Source organism: Carex rostrata, chromosome 2 (assembly GCF_964058835.1).
Source record: "Carex rostrata chromosome 2, lpCarRost1.2, whole genome shotgun sequence".
NCBI lineage: Eukaryota > Viridiplantae > Streptophyta > Magnoliopsida > Poales > Cyperaceae > Carex > Carex rostrata.
In genome coordinates, this window is record NC_135919.1 from 5,036,159 (window position 1) to 5,063,474 (window position 27,316).

Sequence of the window (27,316 nt, forward strand, 5' to 3'; positions counted from 1 at the left end):
AAACTGAAATTAAATTGCAATTGAAAGTAAATAGATGAGTTTAGAGAAATTTGACACGTGGGATGTTAACGGAGTTCGGCAAAACAAAGGCCTACGTCTCCGGGGCTTCGCAACCTCAAGTGGTGCGCCTTTCTATTATCCAATACGAAAGGATTACAACTTGTGAACCGTTGAGCCCTTACACACCAAGCGAGAAGTCAAACGGCCAACTCAAAGATATGATAACAAGGTCTCTTAGTTCAAGCTACTCAAGAGAAACACTCAATAGATCACTCTAATCTAATCTAACTCAAGATTAGTAAAGTGGGTTTGAAGTTATTTGAGGGATTTTGAAGTTTTAAGCTCTCACAACAATGGAGTAAGCTAAGCTCTCATAAAATCACTTTTCAGAAGTTTAGGGTCGGCTGAAATGGTTTGGGAAGAAAGTCCAAAACCCTATTTATAGAGTCAGCTAAAAAATGAGCTAAATGAGCTAAAATGTTACCAACGTTTTATAAAACGTTACAACGTTTTAGGTCAAAAAGCGATTTAGGGTTTTAATTTTCTGACAGCTCAGTAAAAACGTTACAATGTTTGTAAAACGTTACATAACGTTTTTCTTTGTAAAATCTTGATCAAAAATAGGAATTGTTTGAAGCTCAGATTTAATTAAAACGTTGCCACGTTTTGTCAAAATGTTACAACGTTTGTAATTTGAAGTTTGAATTTGATACATCTGTATTTATCGTTCTGACAATCCTAAAATGTTACAATGTTCTGTAAGTTATTTCTGAGTTTGATACAGCTGTATTTATCGTTCTGACAATCCTAAAACGTTACAATGTTTTGTAAAAACGTTATAACGTTTTAAGTTATTTCTGAGTTTGATCAAGCTGTTACTTCAGCGTTTCTGACAGGATTAAAACGTTACAATGTTTTACAAACATTACTAACGTTTTACCTCTGTTAAAACAGCCTCAAACATACTTTACCAAGTATCTCATTTTACAATTTGCATTCTTGATAAATGTTTTTATGATTTATTCAGTCCAAGTACTCCATAATGCAATTCCATTTGACTTGAACCTACATATCTTTAAAAAATAGAAGAAATCGTAAAATTCAATAATTGTTTGTTTTTGCAAATTAGTCAAATAAACGAAAAAAGATTATTGCTCGAACAACAGTCATGGTTAATTATTAGTTTTGAAAAACGATTAGAGATCTTCTAGATGTGATCCTGGTCAAAGGTCTAAAAGTGGTCTCAGTCAAAGTAGTTAAAGTTGTTAAAGTGGAAGTTAAAGTGGAGGTTAAAGTGGAAGTTATTTGAGACCACACATAAATGAGAATTTTATGTTGACACGATTCGTTGAATTAGTTTACAGTATTTAGTATTGAAGTTTACCGAATTTAGTATTGAAGTTTACAAGATTAGTTGAAAATATCTGAGAATTTTTGGGGGATTGAAGTTGGGAGACTATTAGCTGCTTTCTAATATTAAGGTTAATGATACCTCGCATATTTAGCCTATATTTGACTTGATTTCGTACCAAATTCACGTTCTAAATTGTCAAAATCATGTGCATTTCATTGATATATCCTTAGAATTTGGTACTGCTGAGAGTTTGTTTGTTTTCTGCAGGATTGGAGCAAAATACACGAAGAAACGGCGTTTTTGGACTCCCTGGTACGACCCTTACCAGGCTTGGTACGGCCTGGCCGTACCACCTTGGTACGGCCCTTACCAGGCTTGGTACGGCCCTTACCAGACTTGGTACGGCCTACCCTTACCAGGCTTGGTACGGCCCTTACCAGATTTGGTACGGCCCTTACCAGATTTGGTACGGCCCTTACCAGACTTAGCCGATCCAGCCTTCCTCCCATCTTGTACGGCCTGGCCGTACCACTTTGGTACGGGCCGTACATAGATGCCGCCTGACAGAATTCAAATCTTGGCAGAGGCTATATATAGCGGGGGATCTCTCCATTTTCGGGGATTCCACTTCATTCCAGATTGAGAGCTCAGTGAAAGAGAGAAAGAGAGCAAAGGAGCAAGAAGAGAAGATCAAGGAAGAGGAAGAGGCGAGAATCGACGGATCTACACCTTCTCCATTCCCGATCTTCAATCTAGTTCTTTCATGACTTTCTCTATCTCTTTTCTTGTATATCTGGACAGATCTATGACTTGTGAGTAGTAGACTTTTGTTTCTAGGGTTTGTAGATGGATTTTCTTGATTTGTGTTGCTTTTCTTGATTTGGATCTTGTATGAACTCTTGTGATTGAATTGATTGTGAATTTGCTTGTCTTGATTGCTTTGTGTTTCTGTGATTGCATGTGGTGTGCCTATAGTGGTAGATCAACCCTAACAAGGTCATGTGACCATTGCCTTCTCTCAACCAAACCAATCCCTTTAGGTAGACTTGATCGAATTGAAGCCGAAAGGTTGAATTCTCCTCTAATCGACAGATTAGAGGTTACCTTAGATCTCCAATCAATCAACTAGAGGATCTGGACCAAAACACGAGAGTTGAGGTTTAGAAACCCTAGAAGGTGAAGAATTGAATCCAAAAACTTAGATCTTGAACCAACAAACGAGAGTTGAGGTTTAGGAACCTTAGGTATGGTCAATTGAACCTTTATCAAGAGTTTAATACGAGGTACCAGCAAGAAATGCATCAACTCGAACTTGTAAGCTCTGTTCTGGTAAACCAGTACGGCCCTTACAAGAGTGGTGCGGCCTACCTGTACCAAGCCCCATACGGCTTGGTCATACCAGGTTGGTGCGGCCTGGCCGTACCAACTTGGTAAGGGCCGTACCACTAGAGGCAAATCAGAGATGAAGTCTGAAACCCTTGAAACACCTTTTATCCCAAATCAAAACACAGTTTATACCTTTTCTTGCACATTTACTATTCTATATCATTGTGTGATTGCTTGAGTTGATTCCTTAGGAAAAATTAAACACCAAAACCCCTTTTTCTCACTTCTAGTCTTTAGTCGAGATAAGTAAATATCTAGATAAGGGAACCGTCCCTGTGGATCGATACCCGATTATACTCCTCGATAGGGTTGTACACTTGCAACCCTAATCGGAAGGTGTAACCGCGGTTTTAAAAGGTACGCCCCCAAGCGTACCGAAACTTGCGTTGCGCTTTTACGCCGATCAAGTTTTTGGCGCCGTTGCCGGGGACGGCTACCATTTTCTGGATTTTTGCTTATCTTAGCTAATCTAGATTTTAATTTGTATCTTTTTCTTTTATTTTTCTCTTACCACAGGAACACAGCTCTTCCTGCACAACCACCTCTCGACGCGCCCCGCATCACGACCGACGCGACTCGCGTGGAAGAGACAGAGAAGCTCAAGACGCTATGGCAACATACCAACAGTGGTCCGGCCACGACAATTCTCGAGGAGGAGGAGGCGGTCGATACAGGGTTGATCAGATCGCAGCTCTATCTGCTAGAGCTGCCGAGCTGGAGGAAGCTTTAATCAAAATGAGCATGAAGGCAGTCGGTAACCATCAACCACAACCATGTGTCATATGTGGGGATAGGAGGCACTCTTACGAGTATTGCCCACTGGCGGAATGGGATGAGGAACCCGAACAGGACAACTATCTCAGCAACTACAGTCGCAACTTCTGCAACAATGCACCATTCGACAACTCAAACAACTGCTCATTCCAATCCGATCCACCCGAGCCGTACATTGATCCCGCTGTGAGTGACTTCATGCACCAGCAAAGGAAGATGAATCAGATGATGCTCGAGCAGATGCAAGCGATCAATGACCAATTAGCTTCTCGAAGCAAGATTATAAATACGCTAATGGATCAATTGGCTAAGGGACAACTCCGCAAGGTATACGAGAGTTCAGTTAAAGATGACCCTGATGAGTTGCAGGTTGAAACAAACGAGTTAAAACCAGTGTATGGAGCAGAGGTGACAACTGTTGACCTGGGGGAACCTGGACGCGAGCCGCATGAATCTCATGCGAGTCGCGTGTCACGACCTGAAGACCTGGAGACCAGAGGAAGCGGGTTGGATGAAACCCACGCGGGGTCCGCACGCGAGCCGATTGCACCAGACGCGGGTTGCGTCAAAGCCCAACCAGAGGCGCCGACTTCTGAACTCAAGACTCTCCAAGCTGACTTTAACTTCAGGTATGAGTTCCTAGTCCCAGATAAATCTTGTCTTGTGATCATAAGTGCAGATCTCAAACCTGATCGGACTGCCACGCGCTTGGAGAAATTGAAAGCTAACACAGGCGCGATCAGGTGCTCTATCATGACCTTGAAAGAAATCTTGTGGATTCTCCTAATGCAAGGGTTTGATCGCATGGTACGTGTACCACAGAAGTGGGTGCTTCCCCCAGTGCCGCCTGATCCACCTTCCACCAACCTATGAGACGCCCCCACCTCACCCTTCACTCCATATCTGGTTAGTTTCCATATTTTCTTCTATTTACTTTTTCTTGTGTGAATTCAAGCATTGAGGACAATGCTTCATTCAAGCTTGGGGGGGTGAATAGAAGAAAACTGTATCTGCATTTAGGTCATGTTTAGTTTTCCAAAATTTGCATTTTTTAGGTGATAAATTTGTGTGATTGCTTGGGTTAAGGACTTGTTTGAACAATTTTGGTTGTGATTTGGATGACTTTGAAAAATTAGAACTAACCCCATAATTGATCAAAGAACTGATTAGGAAGGGATGTTTTGAGAACTTGAAAGGATGAAAACTTGAATTGTATCAAAAATCAATTTTTGAAACTGAACTGTGCCTTTTAAATAGGGAAATGGGGATTTGGATATTCATTGGTATGAATGAATACCAATGGATGTGTGTATTCATGGTATATGTGCAAAAGCAAAAGAATAAAAAATAAAAAGATGGAGAAAATAAGAGTACTGGCAATAAGTCCTATTGGGCGCCTTTGAGCTCGTCTCCCAAATTTAAAAAAAAAAAAGAAAGAAAGAAAGAAAGAAAAGATGGAGAAAATAAGAGTACTGGCAATAAGTCCTATTGGGCGCCTTTGAGCTCGTCTCCCAATTTTAGAAAAGAAAAATAACTTTTGCATATATCAACACACGAAGTCCGCGACTTGCTAACCTAAGCTTGTTCCAAGCTTGGGGGAGAAAAAGGGAAAATCTCCACAAATGAGAGCTTGATTTTAGTAAAAGAATGATAGATTGATCAATTCGAGTATTCAGCCTTGCAAGTATTGAAACATTCTAGAACTTGAAGTTTGATTAGTCAATTTGTGGGGTGAATCAAAATTGATCAAGGAAAGTCCAAATCATACCATAAAGATTCTCGAGGTTCTTGATTTAAGCAATTCATGTAAATTTTCACATTTAGGAACTTAACTTGCATTTAGAGTCCAACCCGGTAACAAAAACAGATCTTTGCTTGAGGACAAGCAAGAGTTTAGCTTGGGGGAATTTGATACCTCGCATATTTAGCCTATATTTGACTTGATTTCGTACCAAATTCACGTTCTAAATTGTCAAAATCATGTGCATTTCATTGATATATCCTTAGAATTTGGTACTGCTGAGAGTTTGTTTGTTTTCTGCAGGATTGGAGCAAAATACACGAAGAAACGGTGTTTTTGGACTCCCTGGTACGACCCTTACCAGGCTTGGTACGGCCTGGCCGTACCACCTTGGTACGGCCCTTACCAGGCTTGGTACGGCCCTTACCAGACTTGGTACGGCCTACCCTTACCAGGCTTGGTACGGCCCTTACCAGATTTGGTACGGCCCTTACCAGACTTGGTACGGCCCTTACCAGATTTGGTACGGCCCTTACCAGACTTAGCCGATCCAGCCTCCCTCCCATCTTGTACGGCCTGGCCGTACCACTTTGGTACGGGCCGTACATAGATGCCGCCTGACAGAATTCAAATCTTGGCAGAGGCTATATATAGCGGGGGATCTCTCCATTTTCGGGGATTCCACTTCATTCCAGATTGAGAGCTCAGTGAAAGAGAGAAAGAGAGCAAAGGAGCAAGAAGAGAAGATCAAGGAAGAGGAAGAGGCGAGAATCGACGGATCTACACCTTCTCCATTCCCGATCTTCAATCTAGTTCTTTCATGACTTTCTCTATCTATTTTCTTGTATATCTGGACAGATCTATGACTTGTGAGTAGTAGACTTTTGTTTCTAGGGTTTGTAGATGGATTTTCTTGATTTGTGTTGCTTTTCTTGATTTGGATCTTGTATGAACTCTTGTGATTGAATTGATTGTGAATTTGCTTGTCTTGATTGCTTTGTGTTTCTGTGATTGCATGTGGTGTGCCTATAGTGGTAGATCAACCCTAACAAGGTCATGTGACCATTGCCTTCTCTCAACCAAACCAATCCCTTTAGGTAGACTTGATCGAATTGAAGCCGAAAGGTTGAATTCTCCTCTAATCGACAGATTAGAGGTTACCTTAGATCTCCAATCAATCAACTAGAGGATCTGGACCAAAACACGAGAGTTGAGGTTTAGAAACCCTAGAAGGTGAAGAATTGAATCCAAAAACTTAGATCTTGAACCAACAAACGAGAGTTGAGGTTTAGGAACCTTAGGTATGGTCAATTGAACCTTTATCAAGAGTTTAATACGAGGTACCAGCAAGAAATGCATCAACTCGAACTTGTAAGCTCTGTTCTGGTAAACCAGTACGGCCCTTACAAGAGTGGTGCGGCCTACCCGTACCAAGCCCCATACGGCTTGGTCATACCAGGTTGGTGCGGCCTGGCCGTACCAACTTGGTAAGGGCCGTACCACTAGAGGCAAATCAGAGATGAAGTCTGAAACCCTTGAAACACCTTTTATCCCAAATCAAAACACAGTTTATACCTTTTCTTGCACATTTACTATTCTATATCATTGTGTGATTGCTTGAGTTGATTCCTTAGGAAAAATTAAACACCAAAACCCCTTTTTCTCACTTCTAGTCTTTAGTCGAGATAAGTAAATATCTAGATAAGGGAACCGTCCCTGTGGATCGATACCCGATTATACTCCTCGATAGGGTTGTACACTTGCAACCCTAATCGGAAGGTGTAACCGCGGTTTTAAAAGGTACGCCCCCAAGCGTACCGAAACTTGCGTTGCGCTTTTACGCCGATCAGTTAACAAATAAATGAATTACGTTTAATTAAAAAAATATCAAGTTTACAGCAAAATTCTGTTTAGGCCCCTTGAGACTTTCAAGCTGATCCTTTGTTAATGATACTATTAAATTGACCCTTAAAGTTAATTATTTATTCCATATTGACCCTTCCTTTGGATTCCAGATTAGTTGCCAAATAATGCTGGTACAGAGAGCAGCATGCATTCAAAGTTCAAACTCATATAAAGAATCACTAAATCTTTGCTTGAAGAATTGAACATGATCAGCAATGTCCTTGCATAACAGCGTCGCCTCAACAGCAAGCTTTCGACTCTTAAAATGTACCAAATTGGTTTGTGCGTGTTTCGGCTGGGGCTCAAATGCCTTTGCATGGTCCACCTTTCCCATCAAAAAGCCTGTCTGACCGGCTCCACATATCGAAACCAGAAATCGTGCAAAATCCTGTGAATCAGCTACCAGTTCGGGTCCAACAGAACAAATCTACCCACTCCCGATTCATTATTTCCATTTGCCCTTGCACTTGAGGCATGTAGTAGTATGGTAAAGCAAACCACTCATCAGACCTTTGGGGCACATCTGACGAGGTGAGGTGTGAGACTACTAGAACTGGTAAGGCTGAAGAGGTGGTGCATAGGAGAAGCGGCAGAGAAGGCCGGGGTGTGACTCGGTGCAACAAGGTGCTGGTGCCTTTCCAAGGTATTTGTGTGTGTTTCGGCTTGGTGAAAGGGAGAGTTGCATGTGCCATTTGCTTCAAGTTGTTTCAAATGAAACAAGAGCAAACAGTAAGATGACAGAGATTGTATACTGATGTGTATAAAAAGATGACAAAACAAATGTTGTAAAAAATGTCAAGAGTGTAAGGTAGATTAATTGATAAGAGATGAAATGAAAGAAGGTACATAAAAACATGAAAGACAGGTTCTTCTATTTTAACTGCATGAGTCATATTCACAAATTGTGAGATTTGACACTCCAGTTAAAACTTATAAGCATTTGAAGGTCATAAAAATAAATACATTGCATTTTCCTCAAAATTTTGGCTTTTCATGAGTTTTCACCACCTTCAAAAGTTCTAAAGCATGTTACTGGTAGATTATTTGAAAGAAAAAGAACTTTAAATTCAATGCAATAAGTATACTGGTTTGTCATGCTATCTATGCCATACAAAGATACACACTATTGATACCATTTTTTGGTTACAAAACAGCACCTAGTGAGAAATACAGCTGAGAAGAACGAAAGCGGAGGGAAAACGAAAGAGGAAAACGAGAGAGGCGTAGATGCAGCCGTACTACTTAATTTTTTTATATTTAACCTTAATTTATGCTAATTTATAATAACATCCTCTATTTATATTTTGAATAAGTACGATTTACAAAATAAAATGAATGACGCCATTACCAGAGGCACCTGAGACAATAAAAATGCACATTTGATATAAGTTATATATGTCCGACTTTATTGGTGCAGATAAATTCGTCAGTAGTGACAGCCTGTCTGGTAGATATATATTATTTTATCTGTAAATATATATTATTTTATCAGTAGTGACAGCCTGTCTCGCTGTCGGTGGTGATTATACTGTGATATCTATTCGTTTATCGTCTAGTAGATATTGTAATTTCGAAGAATTGTCGATTAGGACCGCAATGTACGTCAGATGAAAGAAATGCCATTAAAAAATAAAATGAATCAAATAGCAATGGATGCCAATGGCTGATTGCCTGAATCAGAGTATTTTAGGCCATATTAATATCTTCATTAATATCTTTTGACTTAAAAGAGACAATTGCGCGTGTTGCCGTGGATATTTTTGATCCAGATATTTAGCTAGGGGTGTCAATGGTACCTTTTTAGCCGTTTACCCGACCCGTATCGTATTCGATAAGGCGGGTATGGGTAAGTTTTTTTTTTCGTTAGCTTATTGGGTATGGATATGGGTAAGAATTTTTTTTCGTTAAATAAATGGGTAAGGATATGGGTAATGACTATTTCGTACCCGTTACCCTATAGGGTAATTATAAAATCCAAATATATATTCAATTCAATTTTCAACCCACTTAAATGTATATTTAATTTAATTTCCAACCCAATTAAATGTATATTCGTGTTTTTAAATTATTATTCTTTATAAAAAATAATTTAGTTGGAATTGATTGCACATTTATTTTATTTTTTATTAGAAATGCAATTATATATGTGAATGAGTTTTTGTCTTTTTGATGTTTAATTTGTAAAATATAATAAAACTAATTATTATACTAGTATTATTCGTTATTCACCCGTTACCGTTTCGTTACCCGATAATATTAACGGGTAAGGGTAGGGTAGGGTAGGGTAAGATCAATTTTTAATGGGTATGGGTAGGGTATGGGTAAGATCAATTTTAATGGGTATGGGTATGAAAATGTCTCCACCCGACCCGTACCGTACCCATTGACACCCCTATATTTACGTCTTATTCGATACTTCGGCACAACTCGGGGAATTTTTTTTAAAAACCACAAGTAAAAATCAATATTTTACTAAACCGACTTGATAGTTTTTAAACAAAAATTATAACAACTAAAATGACATTTTGATCCAAAAAAAGAAAAAAAAAATTTGAACAGAAATGTCATTTCGGTCCGAGATGTTTTCACAAGCTTTATCATTATTTTTTTATCTAAATCTATGAAAATGATTAAGATCGAAATGTCATTTTGGTCCCAAAAAAAAAAAAATCGGACCGAAATGGTATTTCAGTTCTTATCATTTTTGTAAAAATGAAAATAATTAAGCTGGTTTGGTAAAATAATATATTTTATTTATGGTTTTTAAAAAAAAATCAACTTCAGATTAAAAAACAAACAAATCTACTTCGACCAGGAAAGAAAACTGACTGCACACAGTAACTATAAATAAATGAACGAAGTCAATGTTCTTTTTTTCAAAGTTTGTGTACTTTTCTCTTATTTTTATTTCCTATTATATAGTTCAGGATAAAATGATATAATGATATCAACATTGTAAATTTTGATTCATTCGTAACAGAAAAATTTCAAATTCATGTTTGGCTCCTATAATTTTAAAAGTCGCATCTGTGATTATTGAATTCGGATCACATGACCTGACTATCTTGGTTTTGTTGGGTGTCCCCATGGTAATTGTTGTCATTCCTGTTGTTTAATTTTTACCAATGAATTGTGCTTTCCATCAATTCTCATCAGATTTTAAGCAGTTAAGCATCTTAATAATCTTCCTGATGATTGTTCTTTCTATTTATATATTCTCATCAAATTTGTAGTAGTTAAGCATCTAATTAATTTTGAGCATATGACACAATAAATGCAAACAGAGCCAGTATTTTTAAGAAATTGTTAGAGAAGTATGATATTGATGATCCAATTGTTGTCATTTTTGTTTAGTATAATTTGGATATCTCCATTCTATTATTATGCACGTTGGGTGTCCGATCCGCCAACAGCTACGATTGAGAGATGAAACTTCGGATTTGATCTCAGCTCTCCAATTACATAATTTGTCTTCTTTTAATTAAATGCATCTCTTTTATGTATAGAAGTCTAAATTTAGTTAAAAACATACCCACCACATGTGCTGCCACACGATACGTTATAATTTAAATTGAACAAATTCTGAAATATAGCTATATATTTATTTGTTTCCTTATTCCTTTATTTCCATATTTTTTTTCTTCTTCAATTGAGAAGACTCCACCTTCCATTTTCTTATTTATTGTTTCCTTACTTCTTCGTTTCTATACGAATCACAATGAAAATCATTTTTTTTTAATTTCCTTATTTTTCTTTTTTTGTTTCTATACATATTGGTGTGGGCAATTTAGAATATATTTTCAATATATAATATATCAATGTGTGTGTGTGTGTATTCTAAATTGTAAACAAAGAAGAATATAAATTGGAACATGTGTGTGAATATATATTTTTCTTATAATATGTGTGTGTGTGTGTGTATACATCCTATACATACAAACGATAACACTTTTTATTTATGTTTTTTGATATCATATTATATGTTGATATTGAATTGTTGTATGATATTTGATATTATATTCGAATCGAGCTATTATTTGATATCATATTATATGTTGATATTGAATTGTTGTATGATATTTGATATTAGATTCGAATCGAGCTATTATTTGATATCATTGGTACTTAAAAATAAAGAATCATCACATCATCAAATTGTTATCAGAGATCACGATTAAAGTTAATTAAAAATACATAATCATATAAATTTTCTATTAACATGTGTTTTAATTTTTAGATAATTATTATTTTTATTGATATATTTGTTTCTTATAATGTCCCCGTTGCAACGCACGGGTATGATACTAGTATTTTAATTAAGCATCTACAACTGAACCTAAATGTACAAATTTAATAATTAGTTCTCTGTTTTTCCTTTATAATAAACATACTAAACAACATAATATATATATCAGTAAAAATAATGAAGAATATTCTTCACGCCTGTATACATACATAGGTACGCAATTCATGTTTAATTAGCATTCTAATAATAGAACTGAACGTTTCAACAAACTAAAACAGAGGTACAAGTACGTATAAATATAAAAGGGAATAGGAATGTGCATCCTATCTAATAGTACTTTTCCTACATATAAATATCAGATTGAGTTTGATAAATGAATCCAGATTGGCAAGGGCCATGTGCATTGCCGATGCTCATTGGGACAGCACGGCTTAATGGAGTTGTCCGTCAAGTTGTAAGCACAAATATCGCGGGGCCAACTCCTTGCCTCATCGCCTGTTGCATAATCCCACCATTCATCAGTGAAATAAACTGTATCTTCCTTTATTTCTCCATGTATTTCATGTTTTGCAAACGTAACTGAAGCATTGGTACCCACAAAAATAGCTTGTCCATCCAAGTCCTTTACCCGTTCCCATTTGCTTTCTTCTGATCTATTAATATTATTGCCAACAATTTTTCTAAATAACTTTACTTCATTAGTTTCTGGGAAGGAAATAAAATCATATTTCCTAAGGATTGTGAGAACTCTACCAGCACAATCTTCTGCAAGGTACAGTTTGAACATACCATTCTCCTTAAGAAATTGTGCTGAGATCTCAGTGATCACAAAATCATCACCAGCATCATTAAATTCAACCTCATGTAAAGCTCCAAAATTAGTCAAGCAAAGGAGTTTGCCATTTTGACGGAACATGATGTCTATATACCATTGTTTTTCTTGCAAGAGATTCCATCTACTTTCGCCTGGTCTAGCAACTACCAGTCGTGATGAATAACCAACAAGTGCTGCCACCACAAAGTTATTGTTCGAAAATGCCAAAGTAGGATTACAGGAGACAACAACTTTTATGAAGGTGACTTGTCTAAGATAATCATCGAATGTATAATCAAGAAAAGGAGAATCTTGTCTTATGATGCTATCGCGGCCAAAGTACGAGACTATATCACTGCTGATCGAATGGCAGGGGCGCACTGTTGGCAAAGTGGTGATGGATGGAAGCATTATTGACTCACCTGTCAAAGGGTTGAGGAGGGAAGGCTCGCAGTGTTGGTCAAGCACCATTAGCCAACCGTATTGCGAGCCAATGAAAAGTTTTTCATGTAGAAATTGTTCGTCAAATTCAAACTCGAGTTTATCGGGGATGCTATACAGGGTAAAGCCTGCACTGTTCTTTTTACCCTTGTGGTTGCACGCAGTAAGCAGATATGGTGTGTGTGTTGTATAATTTGCCATGGATCGGAGCCCAAAAACCTCAAGGTGATCAACGTGCTAGTAGCTAGAGACTAGAGTTTTGTTTTGTTGAGAACTAAGGTTAACTATATATATGTCGCACTTCTATCTTCTTAAAGGAAAATGGAAGGCATACTCTTAAATATTGGTTCAATTATAGGCTAGTAAAAATAACTTTCTCAGCTTATATATATATAGTAACGACTAAAATTGGTCCGTATCGAGATATATATGATAAACTATTTATGTACTTTAATCAGATTATACCCCATGTTTGGTTGTGGCCTAAAGCTAAGGAGGCCTAAGTTGGTTATTTCAATTTAGGCCGGTCAAAATTATTCATGTTTGGTTGAGGCCTAAAGTTAAACCATAGCTTAAACTATTTCTTGTTTGGTTAGAGTTGATGGAGGACTAAAGTTTTAAAAACCTAAATTGGTTAATTATTTATAATAAGATACTAATTATATAATATTAATATATTAATAATAATTGTAATATATTATATATTATTATAAAATTTATTTAATATATTAACAATATAAATATTAATTATATATTAATAATAATTATTAATAATAAAAAATTAGTTGTATAATTATAAATTAATAATAATTACTAATTATATAATCTTATTAAAATAATAATTTAATATATTAACAATATAAAATATTAATTATATAATTATATATATTAGTAATAATTATTAATAATAAGATACTAATTATATAATATTAATATATCAATAACAACTATAATATATTATAATATTATTATAATAATGATTTACTATATTAATAATGATTAATTATTAATAATGATTAATTATTAATAATGATTAATTATTAATAATGATTAATTATTAATAATGATTAATTATTAATAATGATTAATTATTAATAATGATTAATTATTAATAATGATTAATTATTAATAATGATTAATTATTAATAATGATTAATTATTAATAATGATTAATTATTAATAATGATTAATTATTAATAATGATTAATTATTAATAATGATTAATTATTAATAATGATTAATTATTAATAATGATTAATTATTAATAATGATTAATTATTAATAATGATTAATTATTAATAATGATTAATTATTAATAATTATTAATTATTAATAATTATTAATTATTAATAATAAGATACTAATTATATGATATTAATATATTAATAACAACTATAATATATTGTAATATTATTATAATAATTATTTAATATATTAACAGTATAACATATTAATTATATAATTACATATTAATAATAATTATTAATAAGAAAATATTAATTATATAATATTAATATATTTTTATATTATTATAATAATTATTTAATATATTAACAATATAGGGTATTAATTATATATTAATAATAAGATACTAATTGTATAATATTAATATATTATAATATTATTATAATAATTATTCAATATATTAAAAATATAACATATTAATTATATAGTTATATATCGTTAATAAGATACTAATTACACAATATTAATATATTAACAATATAACATAATAATTATATAATTATTTATTAATAATAAATATTAATAAAAGTATATTAATTATATAATATTATTATAATAATTATTTAATATATTAATAATATAAGATATTAATTATATACTAATAATAATTATTAACAATAATATACTAATTATATACAAATAAAATATTATTATAATCATTCAAGTTAGGCCACGAGGTGGAATAAAAATTAAACCACCATGTGAGGTGGCTTAATTTAGGCCGGCCTAAATATCGGCTTATGCCATCTTAGGCCGGCTCATTTAAGGCACGTTTGGTGGAATAACGAGGCCTAAACTCCTTATTCCACCATTTAGGCCACAACCAAACATGGTGTATTGGCTTAATTATAGGCCAGCATAAATAACTATCTCAGCTTATATATAGTAACGACTAAAATTGGTCCGTATCGAAATATATATATGATAAACTATTTATGTACTTTAATCAGATTATAGTACATAACACCTTCCGTTTAGCAATAAACAGTATTTTTTATTTCGAAGCAACATAATTAGATCTGATCTACTAAAAAAAGCAATCTTCACGTACGTATAAAAGGTCATCTATTAATTGCGCTAGCATATTGAGATAATATCTGGATCCAAATTCAGAAAATATCCGAATCCGTTTATCTGAATTCGGATTCTAAGCAGATACAAATTGAATTCAGAGCTGATAATAGTGGGACTAAAGAGAGTATCTGGATTCAGGACTTTCTTTTTGTCTTTTGTTTTCCTTTTTGCTTTACTTTTTTTATGAATAGTTGGCCACATATAAAGTGGGGAAATAAATCAGCTGAAATTCTGAAATCGAGTACTGTTTACCCTGAAATTCCTGCCATCCTAAATCCAGCCATTGAATTTTTTTGAGAACACATCTCGAAACAGCTAGTTTTTCCTTGCACGTATCTCGAAACAGTTCGACGGCTGGATTCAGATTGCAGAGATTTCAGGGTGAACTCAGATTTCAGCAGATTCGGATCCATAAAGTGGAGGCAATTTATGATGACACCAATGAAATTTGGAAGTACTAATAACTTCGCCGTACAAAATTTACTTTACTAAATACTTTTCTTTATAAAATACTAACAACTTCGCTGTACATCGACACAATTTGATGCAATGAAAAATTATATTCGTATAATGATTTCTGGAGGCAATGTATGATAAAAGAATTTGCGTCAATTTTTTTAAAGCAGTACATGCATTAACGAAGTTTTGATTTATTAATGAAAAAAATGATATGTAAAATGTTATTTATTTCTCAGAATGTACATTAATTGGTAATTTATTTTTAATCATCCAAATTATATTTGTATCTGACTGATATCTGGTCCGTATTTTTATCCGTTCAATATCCAATATGTATCTGTAACTGAAATTATCTGTATTTGCATTCATGTCCGAAAAATTATAACAGAACCGAATAAAAAAATTTATTTAGTTTTTTACTTCTGACATGCCGCACTTATAGTTAATAGTTATATATAATTGATGACAATATATGAACGTCATTCATTAATTAAGATACTTTGGAAACAACAAAAATAACAACAGCATTAGTAAGAGCGCCAATTTATCATATGGAAAAATAATTAATAAAAAGAGCTGCTCCTCTCAGAGCCCTACATTATAATTTTAAGGGCAACTAAGAAAAGAATTACGTTTAATAAAAAAAATCTCAAGTTTACAGCAAAATTCTGTTTAGGCCCCTTGAGACTTTCTCTTTTTTTTTGAAAACTTGACCCCTTGAGACTTTCAAGCTGATCCTTTGTTAATGATACTATCAAATTGGCCCTTAAAATTAATTATTTATTTCATATTAACCCTTCCTTTGGATTCCAGATTAGTTGCCAAATAATGCTGGTACAGGGACTTCTCCTTCCCAAATAATGCTGGTACAGAGAGCAGCATGCATTCAAAGTTCAAACTCATAAATAAAAAAAAATCACTAATCTTTCCTTGAAGAATTAATTGAACATGATCAGCAATGTCCTTGCACAACAGCTTCGCCTCAACAGCAAGCTTTCGACTCTTAAAATGTACCAAATTGGTTTGTGCGCGTTTCGGCTGGGGCTCAAATGCCTTTGCATGGTCCACCTTTCCCATCAAAAAGCCTGTCTGACGGGCTCCACATGTCAAAACCAGAAATCGTGCAAAATCCTGTGAATCAGCTACCAGTTCGGGTCCAACAGAACAAATCTACCCACCCCCGATTCATTATTTCCATTTGCCCTTGCACTTGAGGCATATAGTAATATGGTAAGGCAAACCACTCATCAGACCTCTGGGGCACATCTGACGAGGTGAGGTGCGAGACTACTGGTACTGGTAAGGCTGAAGAAGTGGTGCATATGAGAAGCACGGCAGAGAAGGCCGGGGTGTGACTCGGTGCAACGAGGTGCTGGTGCCTTTCCAAGCGATGAAGTTTTTGCAGTTTTGTATTGATGGGATTGATCTTATCGGCTTGGTGAAAGGGAGAGTTGCACGTGCCATTTCGCTTCAAGTTGTTTCAACTGAGTCAGTCAGGGTCCTGATGAAATGAAACAAGAGCAAACAGTAAGATGACAGAGATTGTAAACTGATGTGTATAAAAAGATGACAAAACAAATGTTGTAGAAAATGCCAAGAGTGTAAGGTAGATTGATAAGAGATGAAATGAAATTAAGAAGGTACATAAAAACAGGAACGACAGGTTCTTCTATTTTAACTGCATAAGTTATATTAACAAATTGTGAGATTTGACACTCCAGTTAAAACTTATAAGAATTTGACGGTCATAAGAATAAATACATTGCATTTTCCTCAAAATTTTAGCTTTTCACCACTTCAAAAGTTCAAAAGCATGTTACTGGTAGATTATTTGAAAGAAAAGGAGCTTCATATTCAATGCATTAGGTATACTGGTTTGTCATGCTATCTATGTCACAAAAGATACTATTGATACCATTTTTCATGCGTGCTTATGTAATAGCTATCTTACACAGCATTGAAATTTTGGTTGGAGTAATGTACCAAACACCTTGAGAGCATTCAAGTTAGGGGTGTTCAGATCAGTTCGGTTACAACTAACAAAACAGCACCTAGTGAGAAATACGGCTGAGAAGAACGAAAGCGGAGGGAAAACGAAAGAGAAAAACGACAGAGGCGTAGATGCAGCCATACTACTTATTTTTTTAATATTTATTTAACCTTAATTTATGCTAATTTATAATAACATCCTCTATTTATATTTTGACCTTAATTAATTTATGCTAATTTACGCCATTACCAGAGGCACCTGAGACGATAAAAATGCACATTTTATTGGTGCAGATAAATTCGTAGACTCGACTATCTATAAAAATATATATATATATTATTTTATTAGTAGTGACAGCCTGTCTCGCTGTCGGTGGTGATTATACTGTGATATCTATTCGTTTATCGTCTAGTAGATATTGTAACTTAGAATAATTGTCAATTAGGACCGCAATGTACGTCAGAGGAAAGAAATGCCATTCAAAAATAAAATGAATCAAATAGCAATGGATGCCAATGACTAAATGCCTGAATCAAAAGTTTAGACTCGAAGAGTAAATTCCGTGTGCTGAAATCCTGAAATCTAGGTATGTGAGCCACACTTGTAGAAACCTTAGCGAACCCATATGACCATATTAATATCTTCGATCATTAATATCTTTTGTCTTTCGACAATTGCGCGTGTTGCCGTGGATATTTTTGATCCAGATATTTACGTCTTATTCGATACTTCGGCACAACTTGGGGAATTTTTTTTAAAAACCACAAGTAAAAATCAATATTTTACTAAATCGACTTGATAGTTTTTAAACAAAAATTATAACAACTAAAATAACATTTTGGTCCAAAAAAAAGAAAAAAAAAATTGGAACAGAAATGTCATTTCGGTCCGAAATGTTTTCACAAGCTTTATCATTATTTTTTTATCGAAATCTGTGAAAATGATTAAGATCGAAATGTCATTTTGGTCCCAAAAAAAAAAAAATCGGACCGAAATGGTATTTCATTTCTTATCATTTTTGTAAAAATAATTAAGCTGATTTGGTAAAATAATATATTTTATTTATAGTTTTTAAAAAAAAATTCAACTTGAGATTAAAAAACAAACAAATCTACTTCGACCAGGAAAGAAAACTGACTGCACACAGTAACTATAAATAAATGAACGAAGTCAATGTTCTTTTTTTCAAAGTTTGTGTACTTTTCTCTTATTTTTATTTCCTATTATATAGTTCAGGATAAAATGATATAATGATATCAACATTGTAAATTTTGATTCATTCGTAACAGAAAAATTTATATAATTGACTCAAATTCATGCTTGGCTCCTATAATTTTAAAAGTCGCATCTGTGATTATTGAATTCGGATCACATGACCTGACTATCTTGGTTTTGTTGGGTGTCCCCATGGTAATTGTTGTCATTCCTGTTGTTTAATATTTACCAATGAATTGTGCTTTCCATCAATTCTCATCAGATTTTAAGCAGTTAAGCATCTTAATAATCTTCCTGATGATTGTTCTTTCTATTTATATATTCTCATCAAATTTGTAGTAGTTAAGCATCTAATTAATTTTGAGCATATGACACAATAAATGCAAACAGAGCCAATATTTTTAAGAAATTGTTAGAGAAGTATGATATTTGATGATCCAATTGGATATATTTTAATTAAGCATCTACAACTGAACCTAAATGTACAAATTTAATAAGTTCTCTGTTTTTCCTTTATAATAAACATACTAAACAACATAATATATATATATATATATATATATATATAGAGTACGGCTAACGCGCTTCCTCTAGCATATGGGCCGAAATGCTTCTGGTGAAAAGTTGAAATTTCAAAATCCAAAAAGTCGATCTGAACCGTTCATCTTCTTCTCCATATTAATATCTGCTTGGAGACCAAATTTTACATTTTTCTGAAATTTTTTACTATTTATTAAGCCATTTTGAAAATCGCTGATCCAACGGTAGCTTCTGATTTTTACTGTTTGGTAAGCCACCGTTGGATCAGTGATTTTCAAAATGGCTTAATAAATAGTAAAAAATTTCAGAAAAATGTAAAATTTGGTCTCCAAGCAGATATTAATATGGAGAAGAAGATGAACGGTTCAGATCGACTTTTTGGATTTTGAAATTTCAACTTTTCACCAGAAGCATTTCGGCCCATATGCTAGAGGAAGCGCGTTAGCCATACTATATATATATATATATATATATATATATCAGTAAAAATAATGAAGAATATTCTTCACGCCTGTATACATACATAGGTACGCAATTCATGTTTAATTAGCATTCTAATAATACAACTGAACGTTTCAACAAACTAAAACAGAGGTACAAGTACGTATAAATATAAAAGGGAATAGGAATATGCATCCTATCTAATAGTACTTTTCCTTAGTGGTTTGCTAACGGGTTACCCGTGACCCGTTCCGGGTAACCCGTTAGGGGTAACGGGTAGGGCGGGTAGACGGGTAGGACGGGTACGGGTACAACCCGCAACGGGTAGACGGGTAGTTTTCCCAAAACCACTACCCTATCCGTTTATTACCCGTACCCGTTGCGGGTTGACGGGTACGGGTATCCCGGGTACGGGCGGTTTTTTTTTTTTTTGTTTTTTTCTTTTCTGTTTTTTTCTGAATTTTTATGCTTTGAGATTCGTGCCAAGTTAAAAGACATCCCAGATGGAGTTTAGATATAGGGGTCCGTTTTGAGATTCATGCCAAATTAAAATTGATGACTCAGATCTCATTCTACAAAGTCAGGTATTGCACTGGATCTGAATTCTATAGGGTGCCGCCAAAAAAATTTTGAAATTCAAATTTTGTAACGGGTCAGGTACGGGTACGGGTACAACGGGTTTTTTTCAAAATTATGTTGTCCGGTCCGTTTATTACCCGTACCCGTCTACCCGTCTACCCGTTTGTACCCGGGCAACGGGTACGGATACCACGGGTAACGGGTACGGGCCGGGCAAAACGGGTTCAACCCCTAACGGGTTTAGCAAACCACTACTTTTCCTACATATATACGTCAGATGCGCGTGTACGTCAGATGAAAGAAATGCCATTAGGACCGCAATGTACGTCAGATGAAAGAAATGCCATTAAAAAATAAAATGAATCAAATAGCAATGGATGCCAATGGCTGAATACCTGAATCAGAGTATTTTAGGCCATATTAATATCTTTTGACTTAAAAGAGACAATTGCGCGTGTTGCCGTGGATATTTTTGATCCAGATATTTACGTCTTATTCCATACTTGGGCACAACTTGGGAAATTTTTTAAAACCGTAAATAAAAATCAATATTTTATCAAACCAACTTAATTATTTTTTACAAAAAATCATAGGAACCGAAATGACATTTCGGTCCTAAATTTTTTTTTTCCCGAACCAAAATTATATTTCAGTCTGAAGTATTTTCACAAGTTTTACCATTATTTTTTGGGTAAATTTCGCTGTAGGTCACTAAACTTTGTTATTTGTCACGAATTGGTCACTCAAATTTGATTTGTCCATTTTGAGTCACTCAACTTTGTTATTTGTCACAATCAAGTCTCTCTATAATTTTTCATCCAAAATTTTAACGGAATATATTAATTTCATCCAAAATATTAACGGAATGAGCATATTTCATCCAAAATACTAACGGAATTAGCATATTCCGTTAAAATTTTGGATGGAAAAATATAGAGGGACTTGATTGGGACAAATAACAAAGTTGAGTGACTCAAAAGGGACAAATCAAACTTGAGTGACCAATTCGTGACAAATAACAAAGTTTAGTGACCTACAGCGAAATTTACCCAAAAAATAATGGTAAGGAAGAGCACGACACGCGTGTTGGTAACAGAATGGTATGGTTACGATGTGATTACGGTACAGTTACGATAAGGAAGAGCATGACACGCGTGTTGGTTACGTGCCGTGACCATTTTTGAAAACTTGGCATGGCACGGCACATGAAAAACCTAGTTACGACACGACACCTGGTCACGTGAGTCGCGTGTAATTAGAACCGTTAGATCTTGACTAAATGGTGAATCTTAAATAAAATAATATAAATTATGATCAAATGGTCACACGAGTCACATTTGGTCACGGCACATTTAAACACAACATGACTCATGTAGCATAATCATTCACGTGCCATGACCATTCCTTGACATTTTGATCACGACACGGCACGTTTTTCCCACTCTAGCTGCATCTTTTGCAAGGGGCACAAAATCAGTTGACACAATTTCTAATGAGCCCTTCTTATATTCGAAGTATAAACTGAAAGTCAACAATGGTAATTGGGAAAAAGCTTCCAAGGGGCCGTGTTTCTTCAAAATTACTGAAATGGGGTTGAGTGAACAATATAGTTACATTACATGAATCACCAAATAGTTACATTACAACTACTCAATATGTAAAAAAAATGAAATATAAGCCTTCCAAAAACTATTTACAAACATGATTTTTAATTGAACAGTTCAAAAATTTAGACTGAAATTAGAATAAATATAATTGAAAGTAATTTGAAAATAATTTTAAATGCAATGCACTAATGTAATTAATTTTGATTGAAATTGAAAAAGAAATTCTCATACATGTCAGATATTAATTTTTGTTTTCCGAACACCACGTTTTGAAAGTTATTTCATTTAAAAAATGTTTATATTTATGAAACTATCTACATAGTTGTAATTGCAAATAAAATTATCACCTAAAATTTGAATTTGTAAAAGAATTGCTAATTTATATGCTCTAGCAGCAGATAGAAAATTATAATCAGAATTCATCTGAACCGTCCAATGTATAATCAACCATTCATATTTGGTACGAGACCTTCTGGGTAAAAGAAAAGGAATTAAAAATCCTCATCATGTCTACCAAAATAAAAATATTATATTTTAATTCTTTAATATACATATATTGTTTTTTTTTCTAATCCAAATTCTAATAAGGAACAATTATTTTTCGCTTTCCAGAAATATCACAAACTATAATAGCATGCTGACGTTCAAATAACATTTGCTGAATTATGTATTTAGATTTTCGGTATAAATTTGGCATAAATTTGCCATAACATTTATATACAAAATTCGAACTAAAAAGAGAACTTCCGAAAAAGTATCTTTTCAAACAATTAATTTTTCCATGACTCTCTATACTTTACCGAAAAATACGGATAAAGAAAAAGAAAAAGCTCGTTAGCCGATGCATGTGATTTTATGTTACATTACTCGTGTAAACACATGAGTGATAGTTTCTCACACAATAAAATATCCATTGTAAATCTGTCTACACTATTGTCTCTACATAGATATACTGAAGATTCTTTGACATTGACACGTGTCAGCATCAAGGACGAGGAATCTTAGCTCATTTGACACGTGTCATTGATCTAAGGGCTTCCGAGCTGCTATTCGGTGTTTGGATCCACATAAGGAATCACGTGATTTTGCTGTGCCTGCTGCACATTTGCGCACCGAACACCATAACCTCAATAAAAAACGCATGACAAATTAGACGATGCTAAATGTAACCGACAAGTCGGTCCCATTATACTCACCGACTATACTATAATTATAGTCGTTCGTGAAACAGGTGCATGTATAAATTACTACTCCTTTGTCCTTGTTTTACCTAAACAAAACAAAACCGCGGTGCTCTCTCCTCTTTCATCTCCTCCCCTTTCGTTTTATTTTGGGGAGAAACAAAAGAAAAAGGAAAGGAAAAAAGAAAAATAGTGATAGAAGGTGAAGATAATAAAATCTTCAAAATACATTGAAATTATGAAAATCAAGCCACGAACCTCGTTTGGTTTCGTGGCAGTTTTCATGGCCTTCGTGCTAATCGCCACCATTAAAATCCAGCACGAGCATCTCAAGGTCTTGATTTTTCCTTTTTTTTCTTTCAATGTTTTCACTTTTATTCAATTTTCTAACTATCCCCTCGGATTTTTCTTGGCTTCAGATTGATTTGAGAGCAAGCGAGTTCAAGGGAGGACAGCAACAGGAGAGATGGAGGAGAGGGCTTGAGGGGCTACCTCGTGGCATAGTCGAAAAAACATCTAACCTAGAATTGAGGCCACTGTGGGAGAAATCTAGGTCAACGAAAGTAACTATTCGCTTTCTTTCCCTCCTTGAATTACCGAAAACTCTCTTGTTTCTTTGGTAACTTTCTGAGGTGGGTATTTTCCCTTCTAACCCCTGTATTTTCTGTAAATACAGGATAGTGGTAGTTGCAATGCGCTTTTGGCCATGGCCGTTGGCATCTCCCAAAAGCAAAACGTGAACCGTATTGTCAATAAGGTTTGTTATAACAACCATTAGAGATTTTTATCCTTAAATATCATGTTTTTGAGTAACAGTTGTATCAGTTCTGTACCAGACATACAGTTATTGACATTATTTCATCCTAATAATTATTTTTTTACTGTTAGTTTGTGATGGAGAATTGCTCGGTTATACTTTTTCACTATGATGGAAATGTGGATGGGTGGGTAGACCTGAGCTGGAATAACAAGGCTATTCATATAGTTGCTCAGAATCAAACTAAATGGTACATAATTTTGCAAACTCCTTTTAAAAAATTTATCTTCCTCAATTCTAATAGAAAAATTTATGATGCAAATTTTTTACTCAGGTGGTTTGCGAAAAGATTTTTGCATCCTGATGTGGTATCTATGTATGACCATATATTTTTGTGGGATGAGGATCTTGGTGTTGATAATTTTAACCCTAAAAGGTACTATCTTGATTCTTGCTTCTGGTTTTATGTTTGAAAAATATTATTATTATTGACAAATATGTTTCAGGTACTTAGAGATAATGCTATCTGAAGGTCTTGAAATTTCACAGCCGGCACTTGACCCAAACAAATCAACTGACATACACCACCGGATAACAGTACGAAATCAAAGGAAAAGAGTACATAGGTGAAGTTTTGTGGATCTTGACCTCTATATTATGCTATTTTAATTGCTTGGTGCAGTTTTTTTATGTTTGATTTGTTTTCTTATCTCAGACGAATATATTCTAAGCATGGTAGTCTGAATTGTTCTTCCGAGAGTAAAGGACCTCCTTGCACTGGGTAATTCTTCATGCTGTTATTTGCTGTTCTTTTGTGCAATCACTTCAAATTTGATCTTGAGCTCTTATTAATTATTATGCTGTTATTTGGTGTTCTTTTAGGTGGGTTGAAGGCATGGCGCCAGTTTTCTCTCAAGCTGCATGGCATTGTGTTTGGCATCTCATCCAGGTCCAATTTCAATTACTAAATTACTACTATTTTTGAGAAAGCAAATTCAATTAGCTTGCTCTGGGTTTATTTGCAATTTGAACACTAAAACTTCATACTTGTATTCATACTAGTAAAAATAAAGTTATCAACAAATTTCTATTGCTGGAGCTTATTCATCCATTAATTTATTTTATTTGAAAGTTGTGGGTAATAAGAAATCAACAAAGTTGGTCGATCTTCTTGGTTAGTATTTTTTTTATTATTTTTTTTGCCTATTAGAGTATCAATAGTATATTTATATGCAGAATGACTTGATTCATGGTTGGGGCTTGGACATGAAGCTTGGTTATTGTGCTCAGGTAAATATTTTCTTGCTAAGCTCTCTCCATGTAAACAAATCTTGATAATTTCATACCAGACATGTAATATTGGAAACATTGTACAAGACTTGTAATATTCTACGAAGTTGCTCAAAAGTGTTATCTAACAATCTTTTACTAAGCTATTGAGCCTTTTTCTGGTTTTTCAATATTATTAGGTAAAACTAATAATATACTCTTTAATAGAAAATGCCATTGTTGTTTACTGGTATATATTTGTTTGTTTCTTGTTTTCCTATATTCTTCTCCTTTTTCTATTTATAAGCACGAAATGAATGTTGCACACTTATTGAATGGGAAATTAATATGATTTTTAGGGGGACAGAACAAAGAAAGTTGGTGTTATAGATAAAGAATTTGTTGTTCATCAAGGGATTCCTACCTTGGGAGGCCCTTCTCCAAATAAGGTATCTTTTATTTTCAATCAAGGAGCATGCCAGATTTTGAATTTTATTCGGGAAGCTGAGAATGTAATATCTTATCTTTTTCTCTTGCAGCCAATTGGAAGAAGCTTGGATTTGAGAACTATGGTAAGAATTTATGTTCCCATATCACAAAATGCCAAAAAAAAGAAGGAAACAATAGAAGAAGTTAACTAATCACAGGTGCTAATATAATTGGCTGTTAATAGGTGAGAAGGCAGTCTACAGCTGAGTTGAAAAAGTTTAAAGAGAGATGGAACAAGGCTGTTCAAGAGGATAAGAGTTGGAGGGACCCTTTTCAAAATTTTCCGGTGAGAAGACAGAGATGAAGCTTGATCTCAACCACTCTAATATGTCGAAGTTTTGAAAGTATGGTTGAAATGCTAACATCTCATGCTTGAAGGTAGTTACTCAACATTTTTTTTTCTTGCAAAGGCTAGGTCTCGTCAGCTGTCAGGTGTCTAATTCCAATTATAGCATAATTAGGATGTTTCATTTATGTATTTAATTTTGAGGTTCAATGCTAAGACACATATAGTTCATTTTTACAAAGAATACTGAATGTTAAAAAAAAAGATTAAATCAATGAAAAGAATGTAACAATGTAAAATGGTGCTTTTTACACATTTGAAATTTGAACTTCACATTGCAGATAATATTTTTGCTGTATGACCTAGATAGAAGCTGTCTCAACTATTGTTCGACTCAACACCATTTCAGTAATTTTGAAGAAACACGGCCCCTTGGAAGCTTTTTTCCAATTAACATTATTAACTTTCTGTATATACTTTGAAGAGAAGAAGATCTCATGACAGGACCCCTTTTTTGTTGATTAGTTATGTCAGGTGATTTTGTGCCTTCTTTTTTCCCCTGGAAAAAAGATGCAGCTTGGCAACCCTTATTTTTTTATTCGAATTGTGACTTGTAGACCGTTAACTGTATGAACAAATACGAATATATAAAATGTGTTCTACTAGTATAGAATGAACTTGCCATGCTTGCAGTGTAATGTAAATAGACTACATTTTCACAATTCACTTTTGTAAAGGTGAAGAATTACACAGAATCACAGATGATTCCCACAATCAGATCAGTTAATAGAAATTGTTAGAAAAACAACAATCTTGGTAGAGTTGGTAAACATAACCAAGTTAACAGCATACACAGTTCAACTCTATTATTAAAATCTTGAAATAACTTGGAAGATTTAGTGTTATGATGATAAGTTATAAATTTTCTATTAGGTGCTATTTAAAATAAAAATAATAATTAAAACTTAGTTCCAGTTGCCAATATTTACAGGGACATAGTCAGGTTTTTAAATTATAAGAGTCAAATGGGAATGGAATCAATCATACAACTTATTGCGAATGGAGTCAAATTTTCACTATATATATCGTTTTATTCTATACTATATAATAAAAAATAATTATAAAAATATTTCTTGTTACGAATGTAGTCAAAATTTACAATATATATTATATATCATTTTAATCTAAATTATATAATAAAAAATAAGACACATGATCTATTGTGTCCACAAGTGACCTAAATAATTAAAATCATGCTTCATAAAAAACATTGACCATAGGATCTGTTGCTCTGTTTAGTCCTTCATTACAGTTTTCTTTCCTTGTCGAAGTATATACTGAAAGTCAATAATGTATATATTTTTGAAGTATATACATGATAAATAGAAAATTACTTGATCTGAAATTTCTAGATCATCCAAAAACAGTGATTTTCCAAAAGCACTTTTTGAGTTTACATTGGACCATGAACATAACATTAAAGCTAAAGCATCCTCGAGAAAAATGGAGTTTTAATTCATGTT

General features: G+C 34.0%; 2 protein-coding genes across 4 annotated transcripts; one reads left to right on the plus strand and one right to left on the minus strand.

Annotated features, from left to right (window-relative positions):
* Positions 1 to 11,761: 11,761 nt before the first annotated feature.
* Positions 11,762 to 12,862, minus strand: LOC144567366 (uncharacterized). The gene has a single exon (XM_078317493.1). It carries the CDS (start codon positions 12,860 to 12,862, stop codon positions 11,762 to 11,764), a length of 1,101 nt encoding a protein of 366 aa, XP_078173619.1.
* Positions 12,863 to 23,099: 10,237 nt separating this feature from the next.
* On the plus strand, positions 23,100 to 26,466 carry LOC144570423 (uncharacterized). 3 transcript variants are annotated; one of them, XM_078320428.1, is made up of 13 exons: positions 23,100 to 23,326; positions 23,412 to 23,555; positions 23,669 to 23,749; positions 23,881 to 23,999; positions 24,084 to 24,185; positions 24,256 to 24,375; positions 24,465 to 24,530; positions 24,632 to 24,698; positions 24,986 to 25,039; positions 25,378 to 25,467; positions 25,558 to 25,590; positions 25,692 to 25,885; positions 26,135 to 26,466. In XM_078320428.1, exons 1-12 carry the CDS (start codon positions 23,231 to 23,233, stop codon positions 25,809 to 25,811), a joined length of 1,092 nt encoding a protein of 363 aa, XP_078176554.1. In that variant the 5' UTR covers positions 23,100 to 23,230; the 3' UTR covers positions 25,812 to 25,885; positions 26,135 to 26,466. The 3 variants fall into 3 exon arrangements, with proteins under 3 accessions (XP_078176554.1, XP_078176552.1, XP_078176553.1); XM_078320426.1 differs by having other exon boundaries at positions 25,378 to 25,590; XM_078320427.1 differs by having other exon boundaries at positions 25,378 to 25,590; positions 26,160 to 26,299.
* Positions 26,467 to 27,316: the final 850 nt, after the last annotated feature.